Raw genomic sequence first — 19280 nt, 5'->3', positions numbered from 1 at the left:
TGGCCTTAAACACCTAAATATTGGCAAATTGCCAACTGCTGCGTTATCAAGTAACTAGGCACCATTAATATAGGATATGCTCCCCTTTAGTATTACCACAAGGTCAAGTTCTCAGCCAAAGAACAAATGAAAGAAAAAACAAATTTGCCAGTTTTTCATTGATGCAGTTCCATTATAATTTATTTGAGCAGATCAGAAGATTTCTTTTTTTTTTCTGTTTTTAAAAGATAACACGATAAACTATGAAGATATATATGATTTTAATATCTAACAGCCGAATATGTCTCTCAAGAGGCATGCCCTGTTTTTATGCTTTATCTGGCGCATGAAGAGAAGTGAAAACAAACATTCACAAAGTACCATATTTGCTCTATTAGTAGTAGCGTAAATGACAGGTTCAGTAAAATTAAGTCAAAATGAACCATATACAATAAATGTAATTTTTTAACTATGTGCGCTTCTTTAAGAGATGTGCTTCTCAATTAGTAAATATGGTGCTCTAACCATTATGCAAATGTGTATGCAAATAATCTGAATTATATCACTACATCCACCAATCTTGTATAATTTTAAACATATGTCAGTCTGCAGGCATATAATGAAACTATACAGTAATACATTTCCTATCTGAGAAGACCGACTTGAGGGAAGGCGGAGATAACAAAGCCAGTTATTAAAAAGCCATTCTGCACTCGAAAAATGCATCTAAACCCAGCATGAAGAGCTCTTGGCAATATCACATATAATTGCTTCCTTAATATCAGTAGAAAGCCATGAAGAAATACTGTTTCAGGATAAACACAAGCACTTTCTTTTATATTTCATCCTTAACCAAATTACCATATTGCTTGTGAATCAGAGCGCATTATCCAGCAGACCCCATTAATGGTTTGTTGGCATTGGCTTGCATGCCACAGTACAACAGCTCGTATATTTTGTTTAATTTTCTAACCTTTTTACCCCAAAGTAAAACCATCCCGCAAGTATCGATTCAGAAAGGACTCAGTCACCCTTATTTATTTCTCTGACAAAACTATTGATTTTACGTCATTACGGTTCCTTGGCATTTAACAGGAGTACACAAAAAACTAGACATATGTCGAAAAAGCTGGATACGTACATTAGTGGCTATAAACCATAATGTTGACACATAACTCAAACAGTTTTCTAACAGTATTAATCATTGTCATTGAGGTTGTTGCTAAGTGATATTATTGCTCAGTGCCGTGATTGCACCATACTTGCTGAATTCAGGATGCAATATTTGAAATTTATATTGAAACATTACAGTACAGATTTACCGTACTTTACAAAACAATTATATTTTTAGACCAACTGAAAAAAAGAACCTAGAGAATTAATTTACATTAATAAACAATGACGATTATCAAATCTTTTCATAGGCTCAATACCAGTACAATTGCTTGGAAATTTATGAAGTATTAATTTATTTTCCTCGCTACCTTTAAAATATGATTATTATTAAAATATGATTGTTTTTTTTTTAATTTTTTTGTTATTTATTTTCACAGAAAACAACTGTTTTTAAACTGATGCGCATACTGACCAGAAACAAAGCTATCATTTATTTATTTTGTCCTTAAATTTGTCTACAAAAAAATTCCTTAAATTTCACCATCACTGGCCATCAGAAACGGGCCATTATTTGAAAAGTAAATTAAACTTCAGAGAAACGTATTGTTTGATAAGTATATATTACAGTAGCATATTTCAATTCACTGCATGAATGTGACAAATATTGTAGAATGACTAATTTTCACTGGGTTTAAATTTCACTGGTTTAGCATTTCATGCATACTCAGTGGGTTTTAAATTCATGATTTTATTATTCAGGATAGTGTGTTCTATGCTCAATTTTACATATTCACTGGGTTTTAATTTAGCGCATTTTCCAGTCAGCGAAATGAACAAAATAAATTTTTAAAAAAATTAAAAGTGAATAATTAATCCTATTACAATACTGTCATCCTTCTCCATGTTTGCAGGGAGGTAATTATTGACAAAGACAAAGCCACTCTGGCTAAAACCATTGCACCCTAAATGAATAAAGTTTGAAGTATTTTCTATAACATTTCAGACTTTTTTTTCCATGAAAAACTGTCTGATAATAATTATTCTTTTTTTTTTCATTTTTTTGTATCATTACAATTTGTGTGTGAAGTCTTGTACTAAAAATAAGAAGTCTGAGTTGTGGATAATAAACATCATTTTTTTAACATTGAAAAGTCTTGTTTTTTTGTCATGGGCATTATTATTATGTCAAAATAATGCTGAATAGTTATCATTGAATTTTTAGTTTTTATAACAAAATTGGTTAGTTTTAGAAACCAAAGTAATTCGAGGCGAAGGGACATACAGGAATAGACATGTGTATCAAGAACAAAACATACAGCCTGCCACGTTTTAACTTTGCATCAGTTGAGAGCTTCATTTATGTCATTCAATCCTTGATTCAAGACTATGAAGGAAGCCCAGTTGTGCCCCTCCCACAAAACCAAAATGGAGTATCATGGTTTCAATGCGCCATTCAATTTAAAAGGACAAATAATGAAAGCTGACAATAAAGGTAGACAATGAAAGCGCATTTTCATTTCCTCTCCCAGTGTTTTTTTTTATATATATATTTTTAGAATTTAGGCTGGCCTGCGAAACATAATAGGACCCCTAGATTGCCACACCACTGATCCGCACTGAGAGAGTCTTTAAAAGAAATAAAGTCAGTCAACAATGAGAGGATTTTGTCAGTGAAAACTTTTTAAAATTTGGATAAATAAGTCAGTACTAATAAACTGCTTGCCTTCAGAGGTGTCAATTCTCGGTGGGCCTGGGTCAGTCAAAGACTTGCAAAGTTTGGCATTATAAACCAATCCACCACCCAGACAGGAGAAACAAACGTGCTTGTAGTACTTATTTTGTGAAGGTAAAGCCAAATGTAGCGAGTTTACGACCAGCAAAGTGGTTATAATAAAAAATATCATAAAAATATTTCTCTAAGCTCTGAGTAACACCTAGCCTATTTATACCAGAAAGTGGAAATGTCAAAATTAGCACAAAGTAGTCAATAAATGCCGATTAGTTTGGAGCATATCAGCCGCCCACAGACCACAACATTGACATTGCACCACCTCTGACCCTCACAAAACCCAAAGATAAGATTAGGACTTCCTGCCAGAATAAGACCCCAGTGAAAGAGGATAGATGTAGGGCACACTGAGGTCAACAGCGGGAAACCAATTAATATTAGCTGACAGCAGGCGAGCCTTCTCCTTGCAACAGTTGTTTTTCTTATACTATGTGGACTGTGGTGACACCACTCTGCATCAGGTCCATGCCAACCTTCTGGCTACTTTGCTTACTTTATGACCTTTTGGATAGTGGTTTGTATTAATCTCCTTCAACACTTAAAAGTGTGTAACATGTCAAACAACACAAATTCACACCAATATCAACTATCAATCAAGTGAAGGAAAATTCTTTCGTGTCTAGCGCGAAGAATCGCATCAAAACTACATGTAGGTGCAGGAAAAAATAAAATGAGATACAGAAAGTATGCATTTTATATTTCGCACTATTCTTATCTTTTTCATGCTTTGACTCTTCGCTCTTGTTGAAATAGAAACAAAATTACATTGTATTATCAAAAAACCACTGATTCCTCCGTTTAGCTATTCTGTGTGTGGTGCAAGTTGTGTTGTTGGTAGAGGGAGAAATTATTACGCAATACTATTAGAAATAAAAAATGCTGGAAATAATGAAGAAATGAAAGCCAAAGAACAGCATAAACTGGAGCAAATGTGATTTATAATATGGTGGAACACTAGACAGGAAGCCAAGAGGCTTTGCACTTTATGCCGTCGTCGTCAGGCCTCAGTTGTGAATACGCTCCAACTGATCAGATGCATTCATATTTCATGTAATTTGGATTCTGTGCTATTATTTAAAAGTGTAATGGTGATCGTAAAAATACAAGCAAACAATCACTACTTTGACTATTACAATCTTACATCGAAAGCAGAAAAAAACACACAAAATATTATCTTATCTTTTTTAAATAATACTGTGGGAACTGTGATTAAGAACTTCAATTACAATAAGCAATATATTTGGCACATGACATTTTCAGCTGATAAAGTTTTATGCCAGTGCAACAGATGCTATTTTAACATACAGCAGGTTTAGACGTATGGAAACACAAAGTAGTGAAAGACAGTCCAAAAGAAATTGTAAGCTCTCTTTATATGGTAACTTACAAATTTCAATATTTCCAAATTTTAATTTGGCTTTAAAAAAAAAAGTGAACCATATTTTTAAGACTGATCAGAGCACAAAATGAGGCCAATGTAGCAGTCTGTCTGTATGTCTGTCTGTCTATCTTGTTTTTGCATACCTGACTGTATAAGTACCACACTGTGAAAACGTTCCACTTGTGACTGTTACTGATAATCTTCAGAGCCATATTTAAAGATAACTGCAAAGCTGGATTAGTGTTTCAGAAAATCAACGCTTATAAATAAAACCAATTAACATATACTAATTAATTAATCATCTCCAGTGAATTCCTAGAACTGAACAAAAGAACTAGAACTATTAATAAAAAATCAAAGAAAGCTTAGAAAGAACTCCCATGTGCTGAGAGTATTGGAGACACATTAAATATAATTCGAAATTACTTAGCTGAAAACTAATTATGCAAATCAGAAAATTAATATGACCAGATTTGAGTGTAAAACTAATGAGGTCTGCGCAATGTAACAGAAAATCTATGTCTCCAAGTTTAATTGAAATGTGATTAGAACCAAAAAATTATGAATTATTATGCTTATTAGGGAATTAATATGAACAGATTTTTACCCCAAACTAATTAGGTTTGTACATTGTCCTAGAGCATCTTTGTACTAAGTTTCATTGAAATGGAATAATTAGCACCGTGAAAACTCCAAAATTTCGACCCCTCTAAAAATTTGACCGCCTATTTATTTGCCGGGTTTCGGTGTTTTATTTACCTCCAAATTTTCGACTCCACTAAAAATTGCCGACTCATTCTTATTCGAAAATTGCGACCAGTTTTAGTTTTCCCCCAAACGAAAAAAAAAACCGATGTGAGCGTTCAAACGGGACCTTTCTCAAAGGCATGAATCCGGGTTTCTGATTGACTGAGAGATTTTTATTTTATTGGTAACGAAAATATATTCTAAATAAACGAAGTTTCAAATAAAAACGAACACAAAAATCTCGGCATGCTGCGTTTCTGAATTGTTGATTATTACTGTACTCAGTAGTGATTATAATAATGTACACAAAATAAATTTGTTGAATGGTTATGAAATACAAATAAAAGTCAACTTAGTTTCATCGTAAGTGAATGATTCCGGTCTCGTATAAACGTTTGATGCTGTAGGATATCCGCCATGTTCTCTTAGGTCAAATAGGTCAAATCGCTAATTAACCAATCAAAAAGCTGGATGTTGCGAAAACGGCATGATTTTTTTTAAATAAAAAAATTAGTTGTTTTTAAAAAATAAACTGGTCATCTGAAGAATAATTTAACATTGTTCACAGTGATAACAGCTCATTCTCGAAAGGAAGCTTACCCGCTCACGCTAGTCACGATAAAAATCATACTCGTGTACTCTTGAATAGACAGACGTCAATGACTACGGTAAAACTTAGACTCTATTTTAGCCGGCAGGATTGATTGAAATGTCCGAAAAATGACGCCAAAATACACCTTAAAAGTCCCATTTTATTTTCTTAAATCCCATTATATTTTTTAATCCAAGGGCGAATTTACGGCAGAATTTGGTCCCTCAAATCACCGGTACGGTGCTCAAATAAGGGACACGTGAGCTTTGATTCTAACCGGATACATTGCACTGGGTCGGGGAGATCGTTTGCTAAACTTCCATGTATCTTTTGTCCAATGGGTACCTGTACTTCGAACATTCGCAAGTTTTCCTAGGTAGTGCGAGACAGCTTTGTCTTTTGACCTATTAGTTTTGTGCTGACCTCTTCTCCGCGTCTTGATGTTTTGTTTTGCTTGTCATAATACTCACTGATTGATGACTTTGTTTAGATTTTGAGTTACAACTTGGCCACGACCTTTGCTTTTACCGTGAAACATGAGGAAGTTTACGTCAATTGACGGACATTGCATTTTTTAAAAACTAATGAAGCACACTGTCTATCATCCCCATTTTTTTTTGCTGATTTCTATTCTGAAAAATTCGACTGTCCGAAAATGCACCTTAATTTTGACTCTAAAAACACGTCACATTTCTAACACAAATTATTTAAAACCAGTCGAAATTTTGGAGTTTTTACGGTACTTTAGATATCAGTGTGAAAGATTAAAATTGGTTAATTATGCAAATTAGGTAATTAATATGTACAGATTTTAACCCACAATTATTCAGGTCTGTCTATTGTCCTACAGCATCCATGTACATTCATTGATATGTGATGTATAGTACCTGAGATATCAGTGTGAAAGTTGGTTAATTATGCAAATTAGGTGATTAATATGCACAAATATTTACCGGAAACTAATTGGGTCTGCATAATTCTAGATTCATTGAAATATGATGATTAGTACTTTAGATATCAGTAGAAAAGCTGAAAATTAATTATGCAAATTAGGTAATTAATATGCACAATTATTTACCCTAAAACTAATCAGGTCTCTGCATAGTCCTAAAGGATCTATGTACCAAGTTTCATTGAAATGCGATGATTAGTACTTGAGATACCCGTGGAAAAGCTGAAAATTAACTAATTATGCAAATTAGGTGATTAATATGCACAAATATTTATCGAAAACAATCAATCTCTGCATAGTCCTTGAGTATGTAAGTACCAAGTTTCATTGAAATGTAATGCTAACTACTTATATCAAATGCTGAAAATTAATTAATTATGCAAATTAGGTAATTAATACGTACTGATATTACCATAAAAACTATCAGGTCTGTGCAGTGTCGTATGACATCTATGTACCAAGTTTCATTGAAATGTGATGATTAGTACTTGAGATATCAGTGGAAAAACCGAAAATTGACTAATCATTATGCAAATTAGGTAATTAGTATCCACGGATTATTACCAAAAACTAATCAAAACCTAGCATTAGTTCAGAGCATCTATGTACAAAGTTTCATCAAAATCCAATGAGTGGTTGTTTAGATATCAGTGGAACAGTCATGGAACCACTAAAAAATAGCTAATTATCATGCAAATTAGGTAATTAATATGCACGGATTTTTACCAAAAATTAATCAAATCTGCGCATATGTTCAGAGCATCTATGTACCAAGTTTCATCAAAATCCAATGAGTGGTTCTTTAGATATCAGTGGAACAGTCATAGAACAGCTAAAAATTAGCTAATTATCATGCAAATTAGGTAATTAACGAGCATGGATTTTTACCAAAACCTAATCAAATCTGCGCATTGGCCCAGAGCATCTATGCACCAAGTTTCATCAAAAACCGATGTATGGTTCTTGAGATAGCAGTGGAACAGTCGGACACACATACACACATACACACACACATACACACATACACACATACACACATACACACATACACACATACACACATACACACATACACACATACACACATACAGACACACTAACTGCAAAGACTCCCATTTTGTGCTTCGCACATGGGAGTCAAAAATACCAACTTATTTTTCAAATTGATCCATGTATATTAATAATTAGCTACCAGGGAGCTTATCACTTATTCATGCATGTTTGATAAGTATGATCCATTGCAAGGCACGCTTTCAAATGCAAATATTCCTTTCAAATTTTTTTGACTACAAGCATTTTTTTTTTTTTTGGCATTATTTTTTTTTCTCTTTTACTGAGAACTTGATCAGTCATGCACAATTCTTCCCTCCTGGACCAAAGTGGAGCTTAAGTGAGCTCTCTGACCCCTATGAACAAGTTTCCAGTGAATAAAATATGGAGACCGTCAACATGTAATATATGTATTCTCATTGCCTAGCGCAAAAGAGTGCTACATAAAAAAAATGAATAACTACTTGATTTATGGTACTTTTACAGTTAGTCAATAAACCAAGAACCAACTGCCAAGAGCTAGGAGTAGAAAAACTGATTGCAGGCCTTCCATTGCTGAAGTAAACTAATATGACAGTGATAGAAGACAGTCTTGTGCATATATCACCGACACTTAAGAACTCCTTATCTTGGTTCCTCTCCAATCTGCAACCGCTTTCCCACACTCGAGGCCCTGGGTTGTATAAATGTGAGAACAAGCCTGCGTGGTGGATACCGACTGTGCCAACTCTGAACTAATAGGCCAAATGGTGGTGATTTGAGGACACACAGGCCAATAGGAGGCATGTAGAGTTAGATATCTTCTCTTGCACAGATGTCAAGAGAGACAGCCACAAGAGATCCAGTGTTGTAATAATGATGGTAACAAAAATCAATAACAAAACTTGTTGTCGTCCTTCATATGAACCAGGACAAAAATGTAAATCAGATAAAACAGCTCTCCTGGGTGGGTTCCGGAATGTGTTACGTTATTACGAAAGACTAAAAATAATCAATAACCCTACTATGGCCAAGTCAATTTGAAATACCATCAGATTATTTCGGGAATAGCCATCTTCTTTTTTTAATATAATAAAAAATATCGCCTAATTAATTATTCGTCAGGATGTCCGGATAGTTAATTATTGGAATTGTATTAAAATGAGGCTGTAAATATCCATTGCATGTATGAATGCTGGTGGCAACCAAATACACACAGCTTATACATTAGAAACATAGTCAGTAACTACCAATGTGTACTTGCAAGGTCGAAAACTAGTGCTGGTACTTGCAATAACAAAGCTATTACCATATTTGCTATATTAGTAACACATGTGCTAATGTAAGTGACAGAGGTGTGTCTGCGGTAATTTAATGAAGCCGCATAAAATAAAAGTAATTTTGGGTTCAAGTGTACTTTTATTGGAGATGCGCAGTAAACATGGTATAATCTCAATGACATTCAAAATACAGAGAAACATTTTCCACCACATGGATGATAAATATTCACAGAATACAAATAAGAAAATACACGTTTGTAATGAAGATCAAAAGACCAATATTAAATGAATGGAAAGAAAAGTAACTTTCCAAAAATACTGAAAACGCGCTTTGACACTAGAATCTCAATATACCACAGGGTGCGACCTCGTTTGTGTGATCTATAACAACAAAACTACAGTTCAGTTGGCATGGCAATGAGTCGACATGACAACTATTTAATATCGTACTGCATACATTTCTAATAATACACCAAGAACTGGGAGTTTTCCAGACACCATTGTTCGCACTTACCACATGGCGATAAAATATCAATTCTATTGAAAGGGACATACGTATATAAATATTCAAAATTGCTTGCTAGGTATGACTATGACTAGGTATAACTATGACTATAGTTACAATAGCGAAGATCGTGCCACCGATGATATCAAAAGTATGATTATATATGCAACTTTCATCAGTAATTAGGCTCTAAATTGACACTTTGACATATTTCTACTGGAAGGCCAAAAACACAAGTACTTATTATACCCCTCCAGTAAACAACTGTTTGGTTATTATTAATTAGGAATATTGAAAAAAAAAATCTGCTGGTAAACTTATCAGGAAATCAATTCTATAAAACAAGAGTTCGGTAATCAAGATATAACAATCCTTGATTGACCGAGTTCCTGCTACTGACCCATTATAATTTGTTTCATTTCATCTCAACCATGTGATTGAAAATAAATCAAGCTCAGATTAATATGATGAAGCCATTCCTCTCTCTCTCTCTCTCTCTCTCTCTCCCGATATCGTGTAAAGCTTCAGGCAAGATTCATTATAAGTCAACATGCTGCAAATCTACAATCAAGAGTACTTGCTTTCCCCCAGATGAAATTTTGCCTGCACATGACAAACAAAAGTGATCGATACGACAAATACCAGTACTAATTATTCCGATTAGCCTTTAAATTCATACAAATGCACTCACTGTAAGTGAGAGTGGATTCTTTTAAAATTAATACCATTAAAAATGTGTGAACAGTCAGGAATGCACATAATGCATACAAAAAAAAAAATCACAAATTAAGTGAGGTTACAAATTTTATACAGATTGACATCAAACCATGTTTTTAAATCAACCGATTAATATGACCACAATAAAAAGGTAACAATGACAACAATGAGAACAGCAGTCATCTACACTCTCCCATATATTCCAGTTTACAAAGATATTGGGGGGGGGGGGGTTAGTGACACGTATACCTAGAAGTCCAACAAGATAATTGACATTTTAAATACACACACACGTCATGTACATTGATCAGTACTAACATAATCACATAAGTTATCTTTAAAAAAAGATTGCCAGCAAAATCAGAAAAACAGACCGCAAACACAGGGCACTGCCTTACTAGTATGATGATATGGGGATAAGAAAAAAAAATCCCTGATACAACTTGTTAATCTGTGCAACAAGAAGCCATTCTGGAATGGCCAATCTAAATGTGGTCACTGATACCACTATAAATGCAGTAGAGATATTTCTTAAATAAGCAAATGAGGTAAGGCAATACATGGCAAACACTTGTCACAACACAAGTATACAGAACAAAGTCTGCGATAACAGGATCTGGCCTACAGGTTAGTTCAACGGAAGCCAAAAAACCTGTTACGTTCTCCTACTCAAGTTTGTGCAGCGTGGCCATGGAGACATCTTCTTTGAACTTTCAATTTCTTTTGCATTAACGGTACTTTCATTCACTCTTCATATTTAAATCGCAAACACTAATCTTCCAAATTTATTCTCTTACATCTTCCGGAAAGGTATTGTAAAATGACCAAAAAAACAATAGAGATACAAGACTTCCGTTCTGCAGTGAGATTCTATTCAATAAGTGGCAAATTAAAGTTCCATTGTGTGGCACTCTTTTAAGCTAGCCAGTGTGTCTTGGGTCCTATTTGCATAAACACAACAATATACCCATCACTTTTGCATAAACAGAGCTTTGAAAACACTCGCGCACACGCACACACACACACACACATACAGCAATTTGCCCATCACAACAAATACAACTATTTAAAATCATACATTGTCATGGTTTGATAATGCACACACACACACAAAAAAGATGGTCCTACTTACTCGTATTTTCACTACTCTGGCTCGAACTCCTGCAGGCCCATGCTTCTTCAAGTACATTTTCTAAAGCAGGAAAAAAAAAACTTTTTAAGTTGCAATATAGTTGAGTCTCTAAGCAAACTGCATGCAGTGGATATGAGCTATATACATGTAGCTGAAAGGTAATTTCACTCAATTGTGTTTTTCAATTGTTATGCAAATTAGCATGACAAAGATATACCCAGAGTTTTAAATGCAGTATAGCACTCACTCTGATGAAACATGTGGAGATTTCCAGAGAAAAACAGGAGGGAGAAAAACAAAACTTTTTAATACCTTTATCTAGTTTATGTAGCATCCCTAAAATGAATTATTTCTAAAGCAGCTCTTTATCTGCCTACCACCACAAATAACAAAGATTGGAGCCCCATGCAAATAGTTTCAAAAACAGTGAAAACGATAATGAGCAGAAAACCCAATCAAAGATCACACATGTTCTAAGTATAGTTCCATCATGTCATAATTCCATGGGAAGTTAACCTGCTCTCAGTCAACAAACTTTAATCGCCAGTTTATTTTCTCTCCTAACTATTTTACTAATGATAAAATTATTGGACTTTTGGTGGTTAGGCAGATCTTTGCATAAGAATCCCAATGGGGCCAACGCGATGGATAACTTCGATGGATATAGAGAGAGAGGAAAAGCCACTGCTTGGCATAGACCCACACAAGCCTTGTTCCATGATCAAAAGATTTAAATATAACAATTGTGAAAAAAACACTAAAAGACCCTTGCTGATAGATTAGTTCACAAGATTTATGCTTTGTTAGGAATGTAATGGATAAATAAATATTACAAGCATAAAAAACATGCTGTATTGATTTTTACCTAAAAAAAAACATGACAAAATAATGCATGGTATAGTTCTTGCATCATCATAAACGGATGTTGTGAAAATGTTAAAAGAGAGATCATTTCTATTAATATCAACAGTAAGCCTTGGTTGGAACATGCCCATAATCGTGGTGCACACAACACAGTATAGCGCAGCTTGGCAAAACGCCACTTGGCATTGTGCCCATGAAAACCACACTGGCCATGTCTAAAGGTGTGTTCATTTTTGTTTTTTATTACAGAGCACTATGAAATGATATTTCAGATGATCTCAAGCACTCTTTTTGTGCAGTCTTGTTTATCCTTATTCTTTATGTGAATTGCATCCAAGGCCAGGCCTAGCCATCCAAATTGCACACACCCCATTCCATCATAACAAATCAATAAAGGTGAACATATTATCACGATTTAAAAAAAAAAAAATGGAAACAGACCACCCTGGCAATATGTCTGGATAAATTTTTTATACAAGCCACCAATAACATGTCATCCCGAAAGTTTGACATCATTCAACATCATAACGGGAATAACGAACGTAACAACTACGATGAAATTATTTCAATATCAGCATCAAAATCTCTAAACATGTTCATTCAATGTGTGGGCTCAAAAAAACTGGACTGAAACTTTCTGAATTATTTTACGTCAACCTATCATTGAATAAGACTGTATGTAAAAGCACAGACCTGACTCTATGGTGAAAGATCCCTTTCAGTGCCTGAAATACCAAAAACCCATGATGCAAATGAACTTGATACTAAATCAAATTTGTGCTTGCTATTTTATTTCTTATCATGATAAAGTCAACACAATAAAAGCTTTGTTCAAAAACATCTTTTGAGGCTCACAATCACAAAAAATTAACATGTTTAGATTTCTTACACACTCGCACTCTCTCTCCCTCCCCTCCCTCCCTCTCTCTTTCTCCTGCATGCATTTTCCTGCATACTTGATCTCTCTTGTGTGTAAGCACTTCCCCATTTTTCATACTGGCAGCTAGTGGCTGAAATTTGATTATACGATTCATCTAACAAATAATTCCCCACAATTCTTTGTACTCGTAAAGGTAGTTATGTTATTTTCGATCCAGCTAATCTACTAAAAGCAATTTCAAATGAGATGCTCTTCGCTTTCTATACCCAAGTCCCTTGGTGGCAAGGCAGACCCCTGGCTCACTTATTTCAACGTGGTCAGAGTCAAAATATTAATTTCCCGTTAGAGTAATTTTGTCAAATTGGGAAAAAGGGAATGAATGCATTTTGATATATTCGCAAGCGTGAGCCAACCTAATTACCAAGATACGAATGTAGGCCGGGAATTTGCATACGCTTGATGCATGTCATTGCCGCAGCTCTCTGCCAATCATATGCTTTTGTATGCACTCTCCTACAGTTGTACAATCAAACCAAAAGAAGCACTCTGAAAGAAATGCCTTGCTAATTGGAATGGCATAAAAACAGTGTTTTTTTTTATTGTAATTTCCCCACAAAGAAGTCAGTCAATTCAAGTCCAAAGACTATTTTTTTTAACTCTCAAAAAAGCTAAGCTACAGAAAATTTTCACACCACTGTTAGCTGAGCTGAACTAAATGTAATTTTACAGAAAAGTGGTGCAAATTCCACAAGCCAAAAATCCTCTGCATGTGTCTTCACCTTTTTCTTACATGAAAATTATACCACCACCACCACCACCCCCTCAAAAAAAAATAAGGCTCAAAATAACGCTCAGTCCTCTGCAACAATCTAGCTAATGCAGTAACCGTAGACTCACCATGGCCTGCTCATTCCCCAATGCTAGTGCTTTAATCTCAGTATCTGAAACACTAGCCTATTTCTAGCACTGATACACACACACAAAAATCATTCTATTTCACAACACCTAAATTTCTAGTTTAGCAAAAATAACAGTTTCACAGTTAAATCAAGCGTGTTTTATTGTCATGCCATTTGGAAAAGTGAATGATTTATGGCAGTAGCATCTCAGTTTGTATGTGAACCAACTTCAGTGGTGAAATCTTTCATCTGTCCAGGTATCATTAACCTTCTGTTCAAAAAGTGAGAGAAATTGTGCCACAGCCACATTAACATTGTTAGATAAAAAAAAAAACACCTACCCCTGATATTGCCCAGCCCCAGCAGAATTTCTGAAATCCTTATATACCAGAAATATATTTACAAATACATTCGACAGTGTTTTGTTTCCTGATAATCATTATTATATAGCGAACTGAAACACTGAACATATTTCTCCGAGTTACTTAAATGACGCCGGAATCCATACAGCATTTTTATCTTCATTCTAATATATTGGTTGCATGACTCAGTTGAATAAATAGCAAATAGTACAAACTGATTGTTTCAGTTTCAACTCACTGATTAACAGCAGGAGACGTAGTACTAAGTACAGGCCAACAACTACCATGTGAGAATTTGCTCCCTTTAAATAAATCTTCATAATATATTGCTTAGCTATGTCGGTATGCATCTATTGTAACCACTACAAAACTATTGTACAGACACAATTAGTATGTCTATACAGAACATTAAAAGTTTAAAGGCCAACTCAAGGTCACAGGGTACAATATTAACATAAATAGGATGCCAAGTTCCACTGAGGCTTGAGACTTCATGACTTTGGTTGGGTGGCTACGGTTAACTTATTTTTATTATTATCCCCCGATAATACTCGCTTTGCGATAAAAAAAAAAATATTAAAACATAGAAACACCTCAGTTTTAAGTTTGCTTACATTAGATACATGTAGGGTTCATACATTAAATAAAATTCTACCTGAAAACATGTGTCTGTTTATATGGGCAATGAGCCAAATACATCACCTTACCCACCCTTCCTTCCTTTTCCAAAATAATTTAAATCCAACGAGGTCATCCTTCATGAATTTTGTGGCCCCCTATCAATTCAGGGGTTCATGGCCCCTACTCTTGAAATCAAGCCAAAAGAGGCTCTAAAATTTGTTTGGTCCAGTCTCTGATGAGTCCACAGTGTATACAGCATGCAGGCAGGCAGGAAGGAAGAGAACTATGTGCAGAGAGCTATTGTTGACTTATTACACACATGTTGGCAAGGTGCCAAGTCTCCTTGTCCTCTGCATTCATATAGCTTATAAATTAAAGTGCATACACCCCCTTTTCTGCTGTATACTAGAAAAATTACTCTTTTTCTTTATTTTTCTTTTACAGAAGGAAAAGAATGACAATTTTTTTATTTTGGTTGGAATGTACCAATTTAAATAAATTATTTTAAAGCTATGACCTCATCCTAAAACAGGGAATAACCTCTATAGAGCTGAGGCTATGAATAGCTATGATGACAGAAAATCTGAAATAGTGCCAAGTTTTTTTTTTAAAGCTCCCACAATGCACGTTTTTTTACTCAACATAATAACAAGCATGCGAGTTTGATCAACAGCCAAGAAATTATTTCGCTTCATAACTATAACAGTTTTGAGAGAACAATAAGAGATCATAATGTAGTGGTTTTTTTTTAATTTAAATATTGCATACAACTCTCAGCTATTTAGACAGCCTACAGACAAACAGTTTTTTTTGGGGGGGTTTCCAGAATAATCAAACGACAGAAACAGAAGTTGAGTTGCATAGTGTAGAAATATGATTAAAATTATACAACGCATAATTATTTTTTTAGGTGCAGGCAGAATACATAAATTATGTAAATTAGGAAGATGCTCTTCTCCCTCACATACAAAATAATCATTAATTTTTCTTGTGGGAATTTTTAAACAAACATTGACTTTTGAAAAGGAGTGTAAACCAGGTAAGCCATGGATGCATCAATACATTGGCACAGTACATGCATCCGTTAAATGTGTCAGCGAGCATTCATTTATTAACAAATTTTCAAAATTCATGAGAGTCAACGTGCGATGATACAAAAAAAAAAAAACAACTCTAAAGTTCAAGGCGTTCACAATACATACTTTCTTGAATACATTATGGTTAAAATTCACATTCGACAAAAGCAAGTAGATCTCCTTGCCATTTCAAATACGACAATATTATGGAAATTGCCACAGACACACCATAACCACCCCATGTGCTGTAAACAAATGCCCCCCCCCCCCCAATTTTTTTTTGCAAATAGCAAGAAAAAAACATACTAGCACACAGTGGTTTTAAAATGCAGCCGGGCACAATTTTCTGTTGTTTTAAACATCGGTTATTTACTACATATAACAGCTTGGCAACATATGACCTAAGAATTTAAATAAAAGTAGGGCATAGAATTTCAAACCCCGATATAAAAGCCAGAATTATGTTAGAGTTTACAGTTTAATCATAGTTAATGTTGTATCATGATGTTGTTGTTTTTATCAACAGGGAGATGGGCAGTACATCAAATTCAATTGTTATGTTGGGAAGTACTTCATTTCACCAAGGCTGGGTTGGGACTTTGTTTTGGCACATGTCCAACTAGCTATTCAATAGCCCAATAATACCATGGAATTTATCAGCTTTATTAAAAGGACTGGCCGACTTCATGGGACAATTTCTCACGTTTTAACTGGCGATTTTAATTTTTTTTTTTATCAAAATTTTTTATGTATTTTTATCTAATTAATGAGAAGGATTTCGTTTATCAATATATCTCAGTTTGTCTACAGTTGACCTTCCTAGCTAGTATACGTAGGCAATGCATTTACATGGTGTATGAGAGATAGAAAGCAACACACCCATTACTCTGTGTATTGCAGAATGCACAAAAGAAACAGGCATGGTTTTTCTGCGGCAAATATGCATAGTATTTTCACTGTTCCCTAAAATCCATTAATATTCAACTGTTGCTGCCCGTTGATTCGTTTTAGGACATAAACAGTTAGTTGACTCCTGTTGTGAAATATACACAATGTCGTTTAAAGGCTTTAACAGATCAAACAGTCGTTTCATAATTTGTTATAATTTTAAAAAAAAGAATTAGCGTATATTTTCTCAAATGTTTACCTGTTGCATCTTTTCGAAGTCCAAGCTCGGTCGGTTGAGGAGATGCGGTGAGAGTTCACCCAAACCCTGTCGGTGCCTTTTCCTCGGCGATGAATCAGATGGACCAACGTTAGCTAGGAAAACTCGGCTCCCATGCGACCTGTGACACAGCCTCTGAAGCTGTTTCGGTGGGGATGAACTGAACAGCACCGGTACAGGTTTGAAGCACAAGTCCCTCACTTCATCGTCGCTTGACCCTGGACTCTCTCCGTTAAAACTCAAACGATTCACCTGCGACCACTTTCGCTTCTCCGCTGCTTGGTTCTCTTTGCATTGTTTCTCTATATTTTCAAGTTCCTCCTCTGAACTATGTCTGTCCTTCTCGGTTAAAGGTTTAAACACATTTTCTGTCAAACACGGCCTGTCTTCTAAAGGCTGGTGGGATTTTACGGAGCATATAGAAACTGTATTCGCAAGAACGGGAAGGGGGTAACCGCTCGCGATCTGTCCGTCATGTCTGCTTTCTGCGGAAACAAACAAACGTTTCGCGTGACACATGGTGCCTAATTTTCTCTTTTTAAACAAAAATCTCAACACTGATCACATCAAAATTCACGGATCAATTCAATGTTTACCCACCTTTGCTCAGCTGCTCAATTTCTTGATTTTCCGCCTCTGAACCGGAGTTAAAATCCTCGTCTTTTTCGACCTCCTGTGAGAAGAAATGAAGAAACAATCATGTCCGATGTCATTACACGTTGCCCAATTGAGAATCGGCAAAAATGGTGAAAGCAAGACAACCACCAAAAGGGGTATAAAACTTACCTTGGGATCATAAGGTGTGACTTCATTGAGAGATTGGGATCGCAATTTCTGTGTGAGAAACCTGAGCATATCCAAAATAGAGCTGCTGGGAACAGGCGGAATGGCAGACAGCCAACAAGAGTCGTTCCTCGTGATCACAAATCTGGCTAAGTACCGGTACACGAAGCTCGCTTCTTCGCCATAAAATGTCACCTGAAATAATGCCCTAATGCATAAGTGAAAACGCAGAGACAAACTACAGTCATCCAAATAGAAAATATCCAAAATTGGCAACGATACGCTCATGAAAAGCCTGTCTAACCTGACTTTAAAGGCACTGGACCATTCTGCCCCTATTCTAGCGTACAGGCAAGTTACCCATTCAAAACGGTATAGGAAGCGATGTTACAGTACGACTGGCTGATCGGGGAATGAAGTTACACGCGGATCAGCTGAACGACAATGGTAACACCCAGTCACAACAGGAAAACAAACGCTGATTGGCTAAAAATGACAGCCCCCTTGTCGGCAACCCCGGTGACCTGACCTCATTAGCATACACAATAGTGAAATAACACGACCGAGAATTAAATGAATGAAAAAGTTGCCGCCCCCGCACCAAGTGAACTCGAACTACGTGTGTCAGGGTATCGACTTGAAATTTACACTACGGCCGTTTCTTTTGAAAAACAGTTGACGTTTTATGCGAATTTATTCCACACGCTTCCCACGTTCGTGCTCATTGTAATTGTCTGCTTCCGGTTCAGCTATTTATAAATATGTGCCGCGATAAAGGGTGTTTTCGCGTTCTTTATTTACTCAATGCAAATTTACTACCAATAGTGCTGCTGACCCACATAATCAGGCGAAACGATTATCAGAGCGCCGTGGGGGAGAGCAGGAAATGTGTAGTCGGAGGTGCTAATTGAGCTACTCTGTAAAAATGAAATTCGTCTACTGAGAGTCGTGCCGCAAGTCTCATCCATATGCCAGGACTACGCTGTGGTTGACACTGACGGTAAACGTGACTCCACTGTCACACTAAATGACTCAACCTCAACAAAAATGGTGCGCCTCTCACCTGACCCGATTATTTGTACTTTGACAAGGCAAGTAAACAAATTGATGTAAATAAGACTCCCCACTGGGATTCTCATTAGTCTCGTTATCGCGTGCCACTACGGACTGGCAGTAGCGTTGATTGGTGGAAACTGAGAACCGCACGCGTTCAGTTTTTTATCCTGAAAAAAAGGGCCGAAATATCATTGTTAAAATGCAGAACGCCCCAAAAATAGGCAAATCTACGGGACTCCGTGACAGTCGTTACCTAGCATCTGAAATGTGGGTTTTTTAGAGGGGTTATTTCTAAAGAACACATGGTTAACATTGATGGCCTATGCACCACCTATCTCTGATGAGCACAGTCTCT

General features: G+C 35.7%; 1 protein-coding gene across 3 annotated transcripts in view; it reads right to left on the bottom strand.

The window, feature by feature from the left end:
- LOC100366878 (uncharacterized) overlaps positions 1–18312 on the bottom strand; it is a 30838-nt gene extending 12526 nt beyond the window's left edge. The window contains exons 1-5 of one of the 3 annotated variants that reach the window (XM_006823679.3): positions 18174–18312; positions 17873–18064; positions 17687–17759; positions 17069–17571; positions 11220–11279 (exon numbers count right to left, since the gene is read on the bottom strand). In XM_006823679.3, coding sequence (XP_006823742.1) covers positions 11220–11279; positions 17069–17571; positions 17687–17759; positions 17873–17941 — 705 coding nt within the window. In that variant the 5' untranslated portion in view covers positions 17942–18064; positions 18174–18312. Of the gene's footprint in view, positions 1–11219; positions 11280–17068; positions 17572–17686; positions 17760–17872 lie in introns of all 3 variants that reach the window. The other 2 variants (XM_085492862.1, XM_085492855.1) reach the window with 2 other exon arrangements.
- Between the last annotated feature and the right edge of the window lie 968 nt (positions 18313–19280).

This window comes from Saccoglossus kowalevskii, chromosome 2 (genome assembly GCF_978046115.1).
Source record: "Saccoglossus kowalevskii chromosome 2, keSacKowa6.1, whole genome shotgun sequence".
Classification (NCBI taxonomy): domain Eukaryota; kingdom Metazoa; phylum Hemichordata; class Enteropneusta; family Harrimaniidae; genus Saccoglossus; species Saccoglossus kowalevskii.
Note: the sequence above shows the minus strand (reverse complement) of the source record. Positions and strands in the feature narration are given on the sequence as shown.